The sequence below is a fragment of the Corvus kubaryi genome, unplaced genomic scaffold, assembly GCF_017639235.1.
Source record: "Corvus kubaryi isolate FWS band 111438036 unplaced genomic scaffold, C.kubaryi_AGA036_p1.0 split3-73, whole genome shotgun sequence".
Taxonomy (NCBI): domain Eukaryota; kingdom Metazoa; phylum Chordata; class Aves; order Passeriformes; family Corvidae; genus Corvus; species Corvus kubaryi.
The window spans coordinates 1,052,577-1,067,572 of record NW_024582091.1 but is presented as its reverse complement, the minus strand read 5'-3'; the positions used below and the strand labels follow the sequence as shown (position 1 = coordinate 1,067,572).

The following is a 14,996-nucleotide window of genomic DNA, read 5'->3' as shown; positions in this document are numbered from 1 at the left end:
TCAACCTTTTCCTTAACATCAACTCAATATCCATTCCTGAAGAGAAAACAGCAATTTAGTTTAGCAAAAAGCCTTTAGTGCAAGTTCTCTTTCCTTGCTTGATATTAGGTGCTGCTAACCATAAAACTTGTGTAAATTAAATGTTTTCCTTACCTATAAAAAGTAATTAAAACGATTTTTCAATAACCTATTTTTCCCTCTTCACTCTGTGCATGCACTATCTATTAAAATATATATTTAAAGAGAAGTTCATCCCATCTTCCCCGTTCACATTTCTTTAACTATTTGAATGCCTTTCAAACATGGCATTTTTCTATTTCTCTTGTTAAGATTGCACTATTTGCTTTTGACACCTGAAGCAAAATGTTGCCTTACCCTTTGCATGCCTAAAGTAAACAAGACTGGGAAATTTTCAGATAGCATAGAAAAGAGTAGTTTAATTAAATGTTTATTTTCTAATACATTATCATTGTTTAGATAATATAAACACCAGCAAGAAGAAAGCTTGGAATTGAAAGAACTCCAGTTTCCATGAGACTTACAGTGAGCTGCTTGAGATCACACATCAGATCTCTTGTTCTCATCACCATGCCCTGCTACCTTCATTTGTTTATTTGGTTAACCAGGTTGCTTATTTGAGATATTTCTAGTGAAAAGAATAGGAATTTTTTTGGTGTGAGTGTGAATGTTGTAACAATAATACTTATCACCCTGAACTCTGGTAACAAATAAATGTTAGTGGAAAAGCTATGAAGTATGGTTCTCACAAACTAACTGTTAATGCATGGATAAGCTTTTTTTGAAGGAATCCATTGCATTTATGCCTGTTTTAACTAATGAGGTCTTTTATAGAATCAATAGTGGGAAAGAGCTGAGATCAGTCCTATCCCTTGATACCTTTTTCCAATTAAGGCAGTGGATCATTTTATTAAAAATATTATTTAATGACTATTCGGCATTTTCACTCTGGTGAGATACTGTGCAAACATTAATTAATCCCCACCAAAACCCCAAACCTCACTAGGAAATACTAAACCCATTTTACAAACAAGGGCCTGGAGCCAGAGATCTTTCAGTACCACAGAGATCATAACTTGAAGCTCCTCAGGACAATGGGAGTCTAGAATAATGAATGGTCCTGCAGTTAGAGCTTCCTCAAAGAACATCATCCTGACTCTATCTTGACTTGGGGCAATTATTTTACTTCTCAAGGAAAGCCCTTTCTGTGTTTTCTTCAGGGATGAAGGTCTCTAGCAGTCTGTCAGATCGAGGCTGTTTATACAAAACAATTACATAGTCATTGGGTTATGTATATACAGAAAAGAAGTGAGCCCATTTCCATAGTCCAGTAATTAGAGTATCCACCCAGAATCATATTTCTCTCCAACTAATATTTACCTTTACACATGTGCAACAGCAAGAAGAAGTGAAGACTGAGAAAGATCTAATAGTTTGCAGCTTTTTCACTTATGTTATATATATACAGTTAATTGATTTGAACACAAATCTTCAAGTGACATAACACAACCCTGGGGCAAAGACAGAAAGACAGATACATCCTATCCATCTGTAGAGGTGTAGCACATTAGCACAGCTGTAACTACAGAGCTTGTCTACACAGAACTTATCTAACTATCCCACGACTTTTATAAAAGTCTTCCCAATTTCAGTGATTCTCTCTAGGGGAGAAGCAGACATCATATGTTTTTACATTAGTGATAGTACCCAGTCCACTTCTTTTGATGACCTCCCGTTTGGTAGTTAGGTCCTCTGAGAAGGACAGGATTTTCTTCCGAAAATATTAAAGCCATCCACCTCTTCCCATGTATTATCTAGAAACCTTTGGTATTTACTTTCAGAGGACTCTAATAAGGACACATGACCTAGGAGCAAGGACAGATTTTTCCTTGCTTTTGGCCTATCTTTTTTCAGTCATTTGGCCATAAATAGTTGCAATTTTTGAAAGCAGCTTAATTCCTTTGTAGTCTAGTTGTGATTTGTTGTTGTTATTTCTGTTGTTTTACTTTTCTGTTTCTCGTTTCTGACTAATCCCCCATCTTCTTCCCAGTTAGGGTTCTGGATGATTGGTCAGTTAGAATATATCTTTGTGTTAATCTTTGATTACCAATTTCATAAGAGGGTCCTTGCTCCTAAAGATACTTGACATTTAATATTATTGACTTATATACCATTTATTGTGGCTCCAGAAATCCTGCAGATCTTTCTCAAAAAAATGGGAAGGAGAACAATTTTGACATACTTCTAAAGCATGACTTATCTCACTCTTCATTAACCTTCTAAAGCAGACCAAACCTGCTATGTCCTAGAAAAGTCTAACACTCTTCATTGACTCTAGAAGAGGTCCAGAGATCTACAGTTTAGACATCTACATCTGAAATACTTTCCAACTCTCAGAGGAGATGAATTCTAACGTTACCAGGGCATCTGAACTCCTTCCTGTGTGCTGTGAAATGGGACAGCAGGATGAAAAAACTCCAAATGTCCAAAAAGGCTGAGATACTTGCTCATTTCATGGCTCCTCCATAGGATCCACTTGTGAAATTCCTAGGAAGCCTCATGTTTAACCATATCTTCCCTTTTACACCACTTCGATTACGGCAGAAACTGCCTGAGGCTTCTTCAGTCTGTCCCTTAACACATTCTTCTGTCCAGTCTTTGGAAGGAATCCTGTAGCTTTTTTCACTTGTTTTGGAATATTAAGTGAATAAACAAGTCCAGTACAGATATTTTCACATTGAACATTTATGAAACTCCCTGACTTGAGTGCAACTGAGTGGCAACACTACTTGTTTTAGAAAATCCTCTTCTAAGAGATTGTCTAAACATAAGGACACAACATGTCTGAATTCATGCTCCTTGTTCAAACTGCTTGAGTAGTTTTCCTTAACACAGTAACTGTGATTTATCTTCCTAGCAGTGTGCAATAATACAGTCAGGGAAAGAGTTCATAATATTCTTGTCAACTAAAACAATATCCTAAAATAAAAAAATAAACTGTTGCAATATATTAACATGAGCATATTCACAAAAAGAGAAAAATTACTTTACACTGACTTCTGAAATGTAAGTAAGCTCATGTTGAATAAAGTCAGCTTTAAGTAGCAAACACATAGAAACCACTTCCCATATTGCTTTTCTAAAAATAACCACATAAAGTAATTGCATGTAAATCAAAATTTTGTTGGATTTCACATAAACCAGTGACAATGTGAGTATGAAATTCCAGGAACAGAAACTCATGTTTTCACAATCTAAATGTAAAAAACTGAAGCCAGTGGGGCATTTTAGTTCTAGCTTTGTAAAACAGAAGTATCAAGATTTCACTCATGGGCTTTAAGAGTTTGTGATTTCTTCTTGCTTCTGTTATTTTTTCAAATTGAGAAGGTAACATTCAAAACTGTGTGCATTTAGGCTGTTCTCTAAGGGGTAAGAAAAAGAGAAAATGACAAAAGAAGGAAGGTTGGCAAATTCCTTGAACACCTTCTTTTGAATTCTCAGTTGCCTGACTGTTACCCAAATCTGATGTTTTTTACTTTGTATTCTCTAACCTTATAGAGCAGGTGAAAAATGCCCAGAAGGATTGGACTGAGAGTTTTTTGGCCACTGTCACTGACACCACGTGGTGCCGTGCCTGCTGCAGGCTCCGTGGCAGGGGGGAGGCTGTGCCCCAGAGCAGCCTCCTGCGCCCAGCCTTGGGGTGCACGAGCAGTACCAGGTATCTGAGAGATGGGATCTGTACCTAGCTCCTCCTCTGGCGTCCCTGGAAAACTGAAGCCCGACTTGAGCAGATCGCCACCCTCTTCTTCTGAAAAGACAGAAACAAAGTAGCTATTTAATAACGCTGATATTTTTCTATATCCAGACATAACTCTCCACTAGTTTTTAAATCCACTCAGTGATACCTATTACCATTCAGGACCTCTGTTAATGTGAAGCTGCTGAGCTGCTATTATCTGCAGTATCTATCCCTTTGACAGTTTCTCAAGTGTTCTTCTATTAGCAACAGTATTAATTGTTTTTATTATTTTAATTTTGCTAGACATTTTCAAATAATTAATGTCATAATATTCATAAATGCCATTTTTGTAACTTCTTTTACATTGTTCTTTCCAACTTTTCTTAGTGATGTTGAATTGTATTGCTTTTTTGCCTTCATGTAATTATTCCAGAAGAATCCTTATTGTTGGTCCCCCAGATGCACCTCTAGCACTTCCCACACATTATTCTTAGGCCACTTTTATTACCTTTTATTCACAAACATTTCTATTCTGCCATTATGAACTATGATAATGCTGTGATGATGACTTTTTCTTATCAATAACATTTACTTCTGTGCTAGAGATAACTTGTGTAATTATGAAAAAGTATTTAAACTTGGGTGATATGTATATGCTGCATGAATGCAGAAACCACCTGAATGGCTTGAGTGCAGCTCTGAGCTACCCTGCTTACATCCCTTTCAGAGCTGCAGTTTGTTACCTCTGCATTGCCCTCTTGTCATGCTGGCACATAAACTACTTTTGGCCCAGGCAAGTAGTCTAGATATTTCTGTAATGGTGCAGCAAATGGAAAACTGGGTCAGTAACAATTCCATGAGATGCAAGATTGGCTTCAGAATACATGGATTATGATACAAAATATCTCATTAATATGTTTCATGTATTTATCAGTGCTACCTTTTAAATGTTTTTTATGTTTTTCCCCTATCCTCCATATTTGCTGGTGTCTCAGGTGGGTGGAAATTATCAAGTATACACAGCCTTCCACTGTTCTCTTTCTTACCGTCTGTGTATGTTACAAGCACAGACACCCCAGAAGAACAGGGAAATAATGGAGTACTCCATGTCCTCTCACTGTACTTTCAACCAGCAGCTCTCAAAAGAAAGATAAAATCAGGTATTGCCGACCGTGTTTTTCTGATGCACTGCCGACGACTGATGACTTCCAAATAACTCACATCAGTTCATACTATCATACCCTCAGGCAGACATTTCTGTAAGGTTGAACCAGCTCAGACTTTTCTTAGGAGTACCTCAATGAAACCAGATGGTTTTTGTGGTGCAGCTTACAATAGACACACAGTTTTGCCTGTTTCAATGCTCCATTTAACAAACACATGCATTTTGCATATTTCTTGGTCTTGGTTACACTTCAATTTGTATTCCGATTTTTTCCCAATTATCTCACAGCAAGCAAAATGAGTGAATATTCTCATGTGAATCTCTCAAGCAATTGTTCCGAGGTTTTGACAATTTCTGAGGTTAAGAATATCTAATTGATAACAACAAGTTGTATAGCACAGATACTGCATAGAAAATTAGTTCCAAGGATGTTAAGAATGTTGGATAAGCCAAGCTGTCAAATAAACATCTTGTTTATAAACTCAATTGTTAAAAAAACTCAGTCTGCTAAAATACAGTCTACAAGAGATTTCAGTAAGTGACGGATGAAAAGTCATACACAATTTAAAAAATGACTGGCATATGAATTTAAATTAAACTTCATTTGGAGAGGTAATGGACAACTCTAATTAAATAAAAGCACAAATTAGGCAGTTTCCATGGAGACTTTGCTCACATGATCTGCCTGTATTGTATAACTCATACGCTTGTCCTCTAATGTGGCTGCACAAGAGTAAGGAATCAAATGAAAGTTATAACAAAAATATTCAGAAGGATCCTTTACATTCTTGCAAGTAACTAGGAGATCTCACTGCTAACTTCAAAATAAAGAAGATAGTTTTATATTTTTGAAAAAGCTATTAATTTATTCCAAAGGTCTATCTTACACGTATATTCAGAAACACTTATGGAATGAATGCATAACATTATTTTCCCTTGCAAGAAATCAGCATCATAAAACAAGTCTGCCCAAAACTAGACTGTTAGGAGTAGGCTAATCAAGACTAAAAATTTGTGGGTCTGAAGTGTTTGAGAAAAAAAAAGAAAAGAAATTTCTTTTTCAAAATTGAAGGGAAAGGTCATGCAATGAGATCCATAAGTCAGATTCTGACTTTGCTGTAAGCATTCCTGTGCAAATTTGGACAGTCCACTTAATCTCTTTCTGTCTCAATTTCCCATTAGAATTAAGATTAGAATTAATTTCTCTCTTGTAGCTATACTACATTTGTTAGTGTCAGTGAGCCTGTTGTCTAGAAGAGCCTACAGAGAGCACAAAGAGATTAAATGTCCTTCCTACAGAAATGCTGTATTCTGTTATGAATAGGGTCTTGCAGATATTTCAAAGGAAATTAGAATTCCTTTGTCATTCCGTTAGATTTATGAATCTGTATGAGGGGTATGAGTAGGTCTTAGTGATTAGTTTACTTTCTAATTATGAGGACTTTTTATTTCTTTATATTGTATCACTATACCTATTCACATCACTATTTCACTGTTTATGTTGTCTTTCAAAAGGCTTTTGTCATTTCAGCCCTTGAAGAGATTCAATTTTTGTGTTCTGTACTTATGAAGCATAAATTAATCTAGAGTCTTGGTGGCTCTTACAGGATTACACAGATAATCTTTGTATGAGGTTGATCTGTACTCCAAACTCATATTATTCCTTCAGCAACAGACATACACAGCCTTTGTTTCTTCAGTTTAAATTTTTCCTAGAAATTACCATTTGTATTATTGACCACAGAAATGAAAAGCACGGCCTTCATTCATGAACACACAGCATTCGTGTTCATATCTCATAGTAATGGAGACAGGCAGATGATCACAGCATTTTCACTCATGCTGAAATGCAAGTGTCAGAGGATGAGTGCATTCATGTCATGTCATTCACCTTCTCTATCTCACAGATCTATGGGATCTCAGCTTGCCCTTTGCTACCTACTGGTAGAACATTCTACACCAGTGGACACAGAAGAAAATGGTGTTAGCATGGAGTGCTTCAATGGGCAATGAATTGCAAACAAAGAGATTATGAAAATAGGATGATTTATAATATAAGTTTTTAAACAATGTGTGGAACACAGTTCTCACACAAGGGACACTTATCAGTATATAAACTACTGCACCACAGACAGGTCTAAATACAAAGCAAGACTTTTGCTCTGAAGCTGAAGCTAAAATGTAGCAAGAAAATCCACTCTCAACAGGGATCAAAATATTGACAAAAAATGAAAGTCTCTAAAAGTGCAGAGATATTTGCTTCTGTGAAAGCTCAATGTATAGTAAAATGATGCTGTGATCTGCATAAGTAGGAGAGCACAAACTATCATTTACATGTAGTATCTCATTTTCCTTTTTAGATATGCGATGTATCTGTCATTCATTCCAGTGCAACACTGCACAGATGACACTCAAAACTGTGATAGGAACCTTTCACAGCTGAAGTTCTCCAGACTTAAGCTTGGAAATGTCAGGAGATATTGTTGAGTTGGAATCAGCTTGACAGATCCAGATGGCTCGTTCAACCCTGAAGCTACTAAAGGTACAGTGGGAAATGACACAGACCAGTGCCCAAGATGAAGCTGGCATGGCACAGCTTTTGTCCTAAGAAAAGGCTGGATGTCTGTCAGGAGTGTGCCCCGGCTTGTTCTGTTCCATACCCTGCTAAGGAGATGTTCTCTAGGGAAGCACTGGTTGGCATGGGCCAAATCTGGTCAAGGCTATGTGCTGTGGCAGGGATGAATGAACTTTGCCCACCCTTCAAATTTTTTCATCTCAGCTTTAACTTCTCAGTATACTCTTTGAACCTGATCTATCAGTTTAAATCCTCTTTCCTCACCTGAAAAGTCTTGCCTCTCTGTTGGCCCTCATTTTTTATGCAGTCATTCTACCCTTAACAACCAGGCATGCCATTTCCGTCTCCTAATTGTACTTCTTTTATAACCTATTCATCCACTAAATAGGCCCCAGTGTCAGTGGACTTGTTGCTCACATACTTTAAAAGGTTCACATCAGCAAGACTTATAATCAATTAACTGCCTTCTCCATCAGAATATAAGAGTAAGACTGAACTAGAACTGATACTGAACTTCTTAGTTCATAGGATTTTGCTTTATTTATTATTGGCCTGCTCTGGACCTCGCACCAATTTTTTTCACTGTGCACAAGCTCCCTATGGCAGCTTCTGTTTTTCAGTTTTTATATAGTGCCTGGTATTATAAGTGTGACAACAAATGAGAGAAAACACAGGCCTAAAAATGTCCAATTTAAACTGCAGCTGGAATTTCATTCAATCACATAATGACAGATCATAGAATGTGTCCAGATGATGAATATGGGGCACTCACCACATCACTCCATAATCTGAGAAAACAAAATCACCTCTCCCAGACTAGGAAAACTTAGAGACCTAGAAGAGAAATCTCCTGTACCTCAAATCCTGCTACGCAATCAAAACACTTCATGCAGGGGGCCTTTGACCCTGGCCAAAGACATCCCCAGACTGCTCAGTGTATATCATGAGAACAGAGAACTGAGAACTGGTCCTGACCTCGAGGTAACAACCAAATGTCTGCATGCCTGGGAGATGTTATGGACTCCTCACCCCTCCTGGGAGACAGCTAATTGGATTGGTTTGGACCTTGCCCAGGAGGCTAAAAACACTTCTGGCAAACCTACTCCTTTCCTCACCCAATCCTCAAGAGGCTACATCCAATCTTTATTACATCTATAAAGTAAAGTAGGCATGGCAAAGGCTCCTCCTCCAGCCATGATGCCAACTGGCATGCTATAGCCATATCTTCAAAAACAGGTTGGATCCATCCAAACTGTGACGGGGAATGGTCCCTTGCCCATGCTAATTCCCTAGTAAAGCCTGGGAATTATTTGGGACAGAGGAAATTTGTTGGCCAAGTTAAAACTAAGACAGGAACCTGTCTGAGCAGCATTACAAACAATCAAATTTGTATTTGTTGGGCATTGTCCTGGCACTGTTTAATTTACTACAGATGTAGCCCAGGTGGCAGTATTGTCAAATACAATATTCTCATGCATTGTTCTCACAGCATGCTGATAAGGAACAAATACACAGAAGGACAGCAGGGCTGAGAAAACTCTGACTGAAATAAAAATTAAAGCTGATAGTAGCAGATTTAGGGTTATTGAGGTTTTCCTTTGCAAGAGGCCTGTGTGAGAAGTATTAACAGTAAGAGGAAGTCATTGTTTAATTAAGTTGTTTTTGCTTTTCTCATCACAGCCTCCTTTTTCCTTGTTCTAATTTTTCTCACAAACACACACACACACACATAGGAGTGTTCCTGAAGAATTCAGCAGAGATCTTTTCATCCCAGTATGATGGCTTGCACAGTGGCCCAAAAGGATATTGCTAGAAGCAGGGCAAATGCATAGATTGCCTAAAATACCTTTCCAACCTCCTGCAACCAGCACTTAAGGGACTTCCTGAGATAGAAGTTTAATCTAGACTGTAATTTTTAATAGCCACCAATGGATCTATCCTCTATGGATTTATCTAATCTTCTCTGAGCCCATTTATACTGATAGCCTCTACTGCATCCTGTGCCAGTGCACCTCACGATTTAATTATGCTTTATTTGAAAAAGAATTTCCTTTTTATTTGTTTATCAGGATGCCTGATAATTAAATTAGGTGCCTCTAGTTCTTTGGTTGTGAAAAATAATGGATCATTGAGCCCTACTCACTACATCTATATCATTTATAATTGTGTAGAACACATCCCTCCCTTAGTCCTCCCTTTTCCAAACCAAGGAATCAATCTGATTAGTATTTTATTATGGCAAAGTTATTCCAAAACTTTCATGATCCTTTTCACTCTTCTCTGTACATTTTTTTTTTTTTTTGCTCTGCTATGTCATTTTCAGACATAGCAGCCAGAAATTAAAATGGCTTTAGAGTATGGGGGTTTTTTTACTGTGGTATGGTGTAGTTCTCTGCTTCTTTTCTTCTATTTTATTTTTAATATCTTCATCTGCCCTTTTCATAAGTTAGAGAATTCATTAGTCATATTAAGTTGTGCCCAAGAGAGACAATTTGTTTGGCTTTTCAAACACAAACATACTTTTCTTATATATTACACTAACAAATATTGAAGAATTCCAGCCTTTTACTTAGCTCATGTTACTCTTCAAAAAACACTTCAAACCACCCTTAAAACAAATCACTCCCTGAAAATCAGGACTGAGGAATTCCTGTTCTTTTGCTTTCATCCAGGCTTTCCACTTTTATACAGCATAGTTCCAGACAGCAGGACTATGAAATCAGGCATCAGTTTTCAGAGAGAGTAGCCAGGCACACAGCCTAATAAATCAGGGAGAGGAAGCTGGCTGTGTCCCTCAGGTCCCATCTTGGAAAAAGAATAAAATAAAATATATTGCAGGGGACCACAGAAGCTGTCAGGGATCATCTTGGTCTTGGCACACTGACTCCTACCTCCCAGCTTTTGGCAGCTGAAAATCATCCACAAAACACAGGTTGCCTTAGCAATACTGTGGTGATCACCCTGAAAGGCTTTGGTTCCCCACAGCAGCCTCTCCTGAGCCAGCCAGGGTCATTTTGCTCCTTGCAAGTGTTTCTGAGCCGCCTTATCCCTTTTCCCCCAGAGAGCTGCAAGTTCCTCTTCCCTCACCCAATTAAAGCAATAAATGCAAAAACATGTTGGATGATGCTGTGAAGTCTTAAAGCAGGGTCACTTTCAGTCATTCTAGAACTTAAATGAATAATTCAGTTAAATAACTCTATCTTTTCATATCAAAATTAACAAGTGACTGTGAGCAAAAAAAGATTAAGTCAGTGATAAGACGTTGTGTCCAGACTCAGCTCCGTGTGACGTGCTTCAAACAGTCTATGAAATTCCTAAAAGTTCTTTCTTCCTGGATTTTTCATGGCTGAATGACTATGTCAAGCCCCTGAACAAGCAATTTACCCTTCACTGTTTTTCAGGGTCTGTGAGAGGAATCCCAAATATTCTATGATAAAAAGTGGGACTATTAAAAAATACATCATCTCATTACTGTGATTTATAACCCATATGCTGTGAACCCAGTAGCTCTGGATATCCCAGGAAAATCTTTATTTCTCCCTACAGCTCTTCAGAATCCATTCTACTTCTTTATGCAGGTAAACTGCAACATTGCCTTTGGTACACTTTCATCTTGCACCGACTGTTCCAGCTCTTGGAAGGACTCGCAGCTGCCTCACAGCGGACAGTTAAGAAGGTCCAAGAAGTTTATCTGGGACCTTAGCAGAGAGGAAATAGAAAACAGAGGGATTTTGCACAGCTGCGAAGGCTAAACTGTCCTGTCAGAGAAGTAAAATGCTCACCAAGTCTATTAAAATACCTGCAGAAATTATATGACAACATACTTAAGAGAGTCCAAAGTGAGGAACAATGCCAGAGCACAGTGTAGCATAAAGTCCAGTAGTGAGAGAGGAGTATACAAGTCAGACAACTTGACTTACACATCTCCTAAAAACACATAAAAATTGTCCCTGAATTGCACTGGTTTGTGAAGAGGAAACAGGATATTTCTCATACTGGATGAGTGTAGTTATTTAGTGATCTTTCTATCTTCTGCATATGCATGGAAATGAAAAGGCATTTAGAAAATACAAACTGTAGATTAAATTAGCTTTTTCAACATATTTGAAAATCACTTTGAAAACAAGCATTTCTTTAAGACTTTTCTTAAAAATGACTGATATCTCTAATATCAAACTATGTTTGACAGAACACGGGGTTTTTAACCTTTCCACTGTCAGGTTAAAACTAGATATGCTCACAGTATATTTTGCTTTACTCTTTGGTAAAAACCACAACTAGTTATACAACAATTATTACTAGCAGGTCATGGTATTCTGATTCTACAGATTCATTTTATGGTGGGGCAAAAGGTCTGAGCAATGTCCCTGTCTTCCAAATGTTCAATAAATAAGATATTTTAACATTAGAGAACAACTGCATTTGTTACACTGATCTACCATGGTAGGAGACATCTAGCATGGAAAACCTTTGACCCTGATGGGACGTGAGAGCAAAGTCAGCAGTTCCACTGAAAACTGAAATTAGCTGTTAGTATCTGCAGTTGTGAAACCCCTCAATGAGGCCTTTGACATTAGATGATGAAGCTCTATATAATTGGAGACAGGAGGTGCATGTGTTTGTCTCTATGTGCAAAGTGAAAAGAGAGCGCAGGGAGGGCTCAAATATATTCATTCCTACACAAGACAATTTTGGTGAGGCTTTCTGTGAACACTTAAATGCTGGGGTGGTGAGATTGACAGCTGGTGGGGTTTTTTATTTAGCAAATATGATTACATAATATATAATATACAGCTTCCTTCTGGCAATTTAAGCAGATATGAAATGCAGTACCTATAAATGATCCTTTTTCTCTCTCAGAATTAGAAATAACCAGGACAAGTTTTCTTCCTAGAAAGAATCATGGGTCTGGAGCAGCTGTAGCAGGCAAAGACTGATGGATCAGGATGCCTCATTTCTTTGCCCTATGTTTTCATCATCCTGTGGATGCTGCTGAAGTTATGCTCAGCAGCTCAGATTTAATGCATTTTCCAGAAATTGGTTATTAGTTCCTCCCCCACGACCCCTATGCAATTGCAATGTGAGGCTTGCTCTTTCATCTACTTCCTTTCATCTCTCTTATCTTTCCCTTGTCTCACATCCCTCTCTTTTCCATCTCCTTCATAGATCTGCTTTATTTTTTCTTCTTTTTCCTTTTAATTCGTCCCCATTAGTCTTTTCTTTCTTTTTTTTTAAATCTTCTTCTTCCATCCTCAGTCTTAATATTATTGAGGTACAAGTAATATGGCACAGGTTGAGTGTCACCTGAAGATTTTGTGCATGCATGTGTAGTCCCAACTATGTGTTTTACTGAGTTATTTGTACCACCAGGTCTTTAATGAAGCATTGCAAATATTTAGAAAAAACAAATAAACTTTTTCCCCTTCCCATAGCAATTTTCTGCTACAAATTATAAAATCACAGCTTAGAAATAACTTAAAATTAATAAAATTGTTAAGTGATACTCTAAAATGAAAGAAACATCTATGTTTTCATATTAATTTTATACAGTTTTTTCTTTTTTCACAAGTTAAAAGAGATCGCAGGCAGCACATGTTCAAGGAAGAAAAATGAAACTTCTAAAAATGTCAAAATAGGGTGCTTCAACAATTAAAAGTCTCTTTTTTCCCTCTGAATTTTTTTTTAAGAAGGAATTTTTTTGGAACTGACTCATAAACAAGTTCAGTTACAGGAAGGCTGTGCTTTACAAAGAAAAGGAGTTTGCCAACTACCTCACCACAGAGAGCTTTCTCACTGGCATTTGTTTAGCACTCTGCACAGTGGGTGCAACCCTCCTTGGGTCCTCTATAGTTGCTCAAGAAACTGTGTATATAGCAGATATTTCTGTGATTGCTTAGGATACATAGACACACTGACTCATTACATTTTAAAACCAATTATGATGGAGCTGAGGTGAACCTTTCTGTTTGTTGGTAGTGACATTCAATTACAACCTGAGCAGCTGCTGGGTTATTTGGATTTTCCCTATGACACAAACAGAAATTAAGTAGAAGGAGAATCAATTCTCTGTGTGGACAGTGAAAACAGAAAACAAAATAATAACCTGTATATTGCCAGATGGGCAGAATCAATATTTAGGATGTTGCAAAAGGTATACTGGTGCTTGGCCAGTTCCTAATCTTAAAGTTCACCGTACTGATCTTATCAAAAGAGCTGAATTTTTCATTTCATTTCTCAAGGATAGGCTTCTCATCGAATCACCTGCGGAGCCTGGGCACTCTTGTCTTCCTCCCCTTAGTGGGGAGGAGTGGGCAGCTCTAGAATGATCCCTGTCCAGCCCGTTTCTCCAGGGACTAAGGAAAGTGCTGGGTTGCCAGGCTCATCACCTCCACTCCTCAAATGAGGGCCTAAAGCAAAATGACATTAAGCCAGACTTGTCATGATTACCTAAAAAGGAACTGAGAAACTGAACACAAATATTTGCTCTCTCAGCAAAGGTGCTATTTGTTCAGGTCACTTCTCTAGCTGCAGTTATGTTTGTAGCTGCTACGCTGGCAGAAGTAGAACCTAAATTTCTTGCACATTTAAGTGCTGCTAATCCTACTTGAGCCACAAAGTAAAATAGTTTCCAGACCTTGTTCCCTACAAGAATTTCTCTTTGAGGTCTGTGTGTGGGCAAATACTCAAGCAGAGCCAAGGTCACTGACATTATGCACATGGACTCTTTCTACTCCTGTACCTGAAACACACTAAAGGTACTTTGGACATATGTTCACTCAGCCTTTTCCTGCTCTGGCAACAATACATGGTCAGGAATACATCCAATTTGTTCTTTGGAAGAACTCACACCACTGAAAAATTTAACTTAAAAAAGGTATAATAGTATCTACTTATATATTTGATCAGATTTGGTTTGTTTAATGTGCTAAAGAATACCAGCTCTGCTGAGTAACCATCCATCTGCCTGTAAGGTAAGTCAAATCAAGCCTGTAAGTTAAAAAAACCTGGAATTAGATCATATCTGCCAATAGCACAGTGTAAAGAAGTTCAGTTACCAAGGCTCAGCAGATACATGATGACAATAAATTACTGCAACACACTGGCGTGGAAGGGCCCTCACTTTGATATGTCCATCACGGACACAAACTATATAGGAAACTAACACATCATTCCATTTACAGCTACATTTGGGCAGTTTCAGTACCTTGAACACAGTATCTTTCAATTGCAATCCATTTTTACCACAATCTTACTTTAATAACTGTTCAGGATGTCCATAAACATTTGCTGGGATGTTACATATATTCATGCAATATTTCAGCCATGGCTGCGTTTTCAAGGAAAGGAGGAGAAAGGCTTGTATACGGGTCTTCAAGCTCACATTGCAAATGGAAACCAAATTACTGTTAGGCTCATTCTGCTTCTCCATATCTTTGTTTATTCAAGGTCATTCAAGGCCAGAAGCTGCAAATGGAATATTGAGATTTTAATTTCTGATG

General features: G+C 37.8%; 1 protein-coding gene across 17 annotated transcripts in view; it reads right to left on the bottom strand.

Moving 5' to 3' along the window:
• The window catches only part of DLGAP2 (DLG associated protein 2), a 458,740-nt gene that overhangs the window by 100,872 nt on the left and 342,872 nt on the right, over positions 1-14,996 (bottom strand). For 9 of the 17 annotated variants that reach the window (XM_042016315.1, XM_042016316.1, XM_042016327.1 and 6 more), the window contains one exon: positions 3,761-3,826. The exons of the other annotated variants lie outside the window; for them this stretch is intronic. In XM_042016315.1, coding sequence (XP_041872249.1) covers positions 3,761-3,826 — 66 coding nt within the window. The remainder of the gene's footprint in view (positions 1-3,760; positions 3,827-14,996) is intronic. 17 annotated transcript variants of the gene reach the window in all.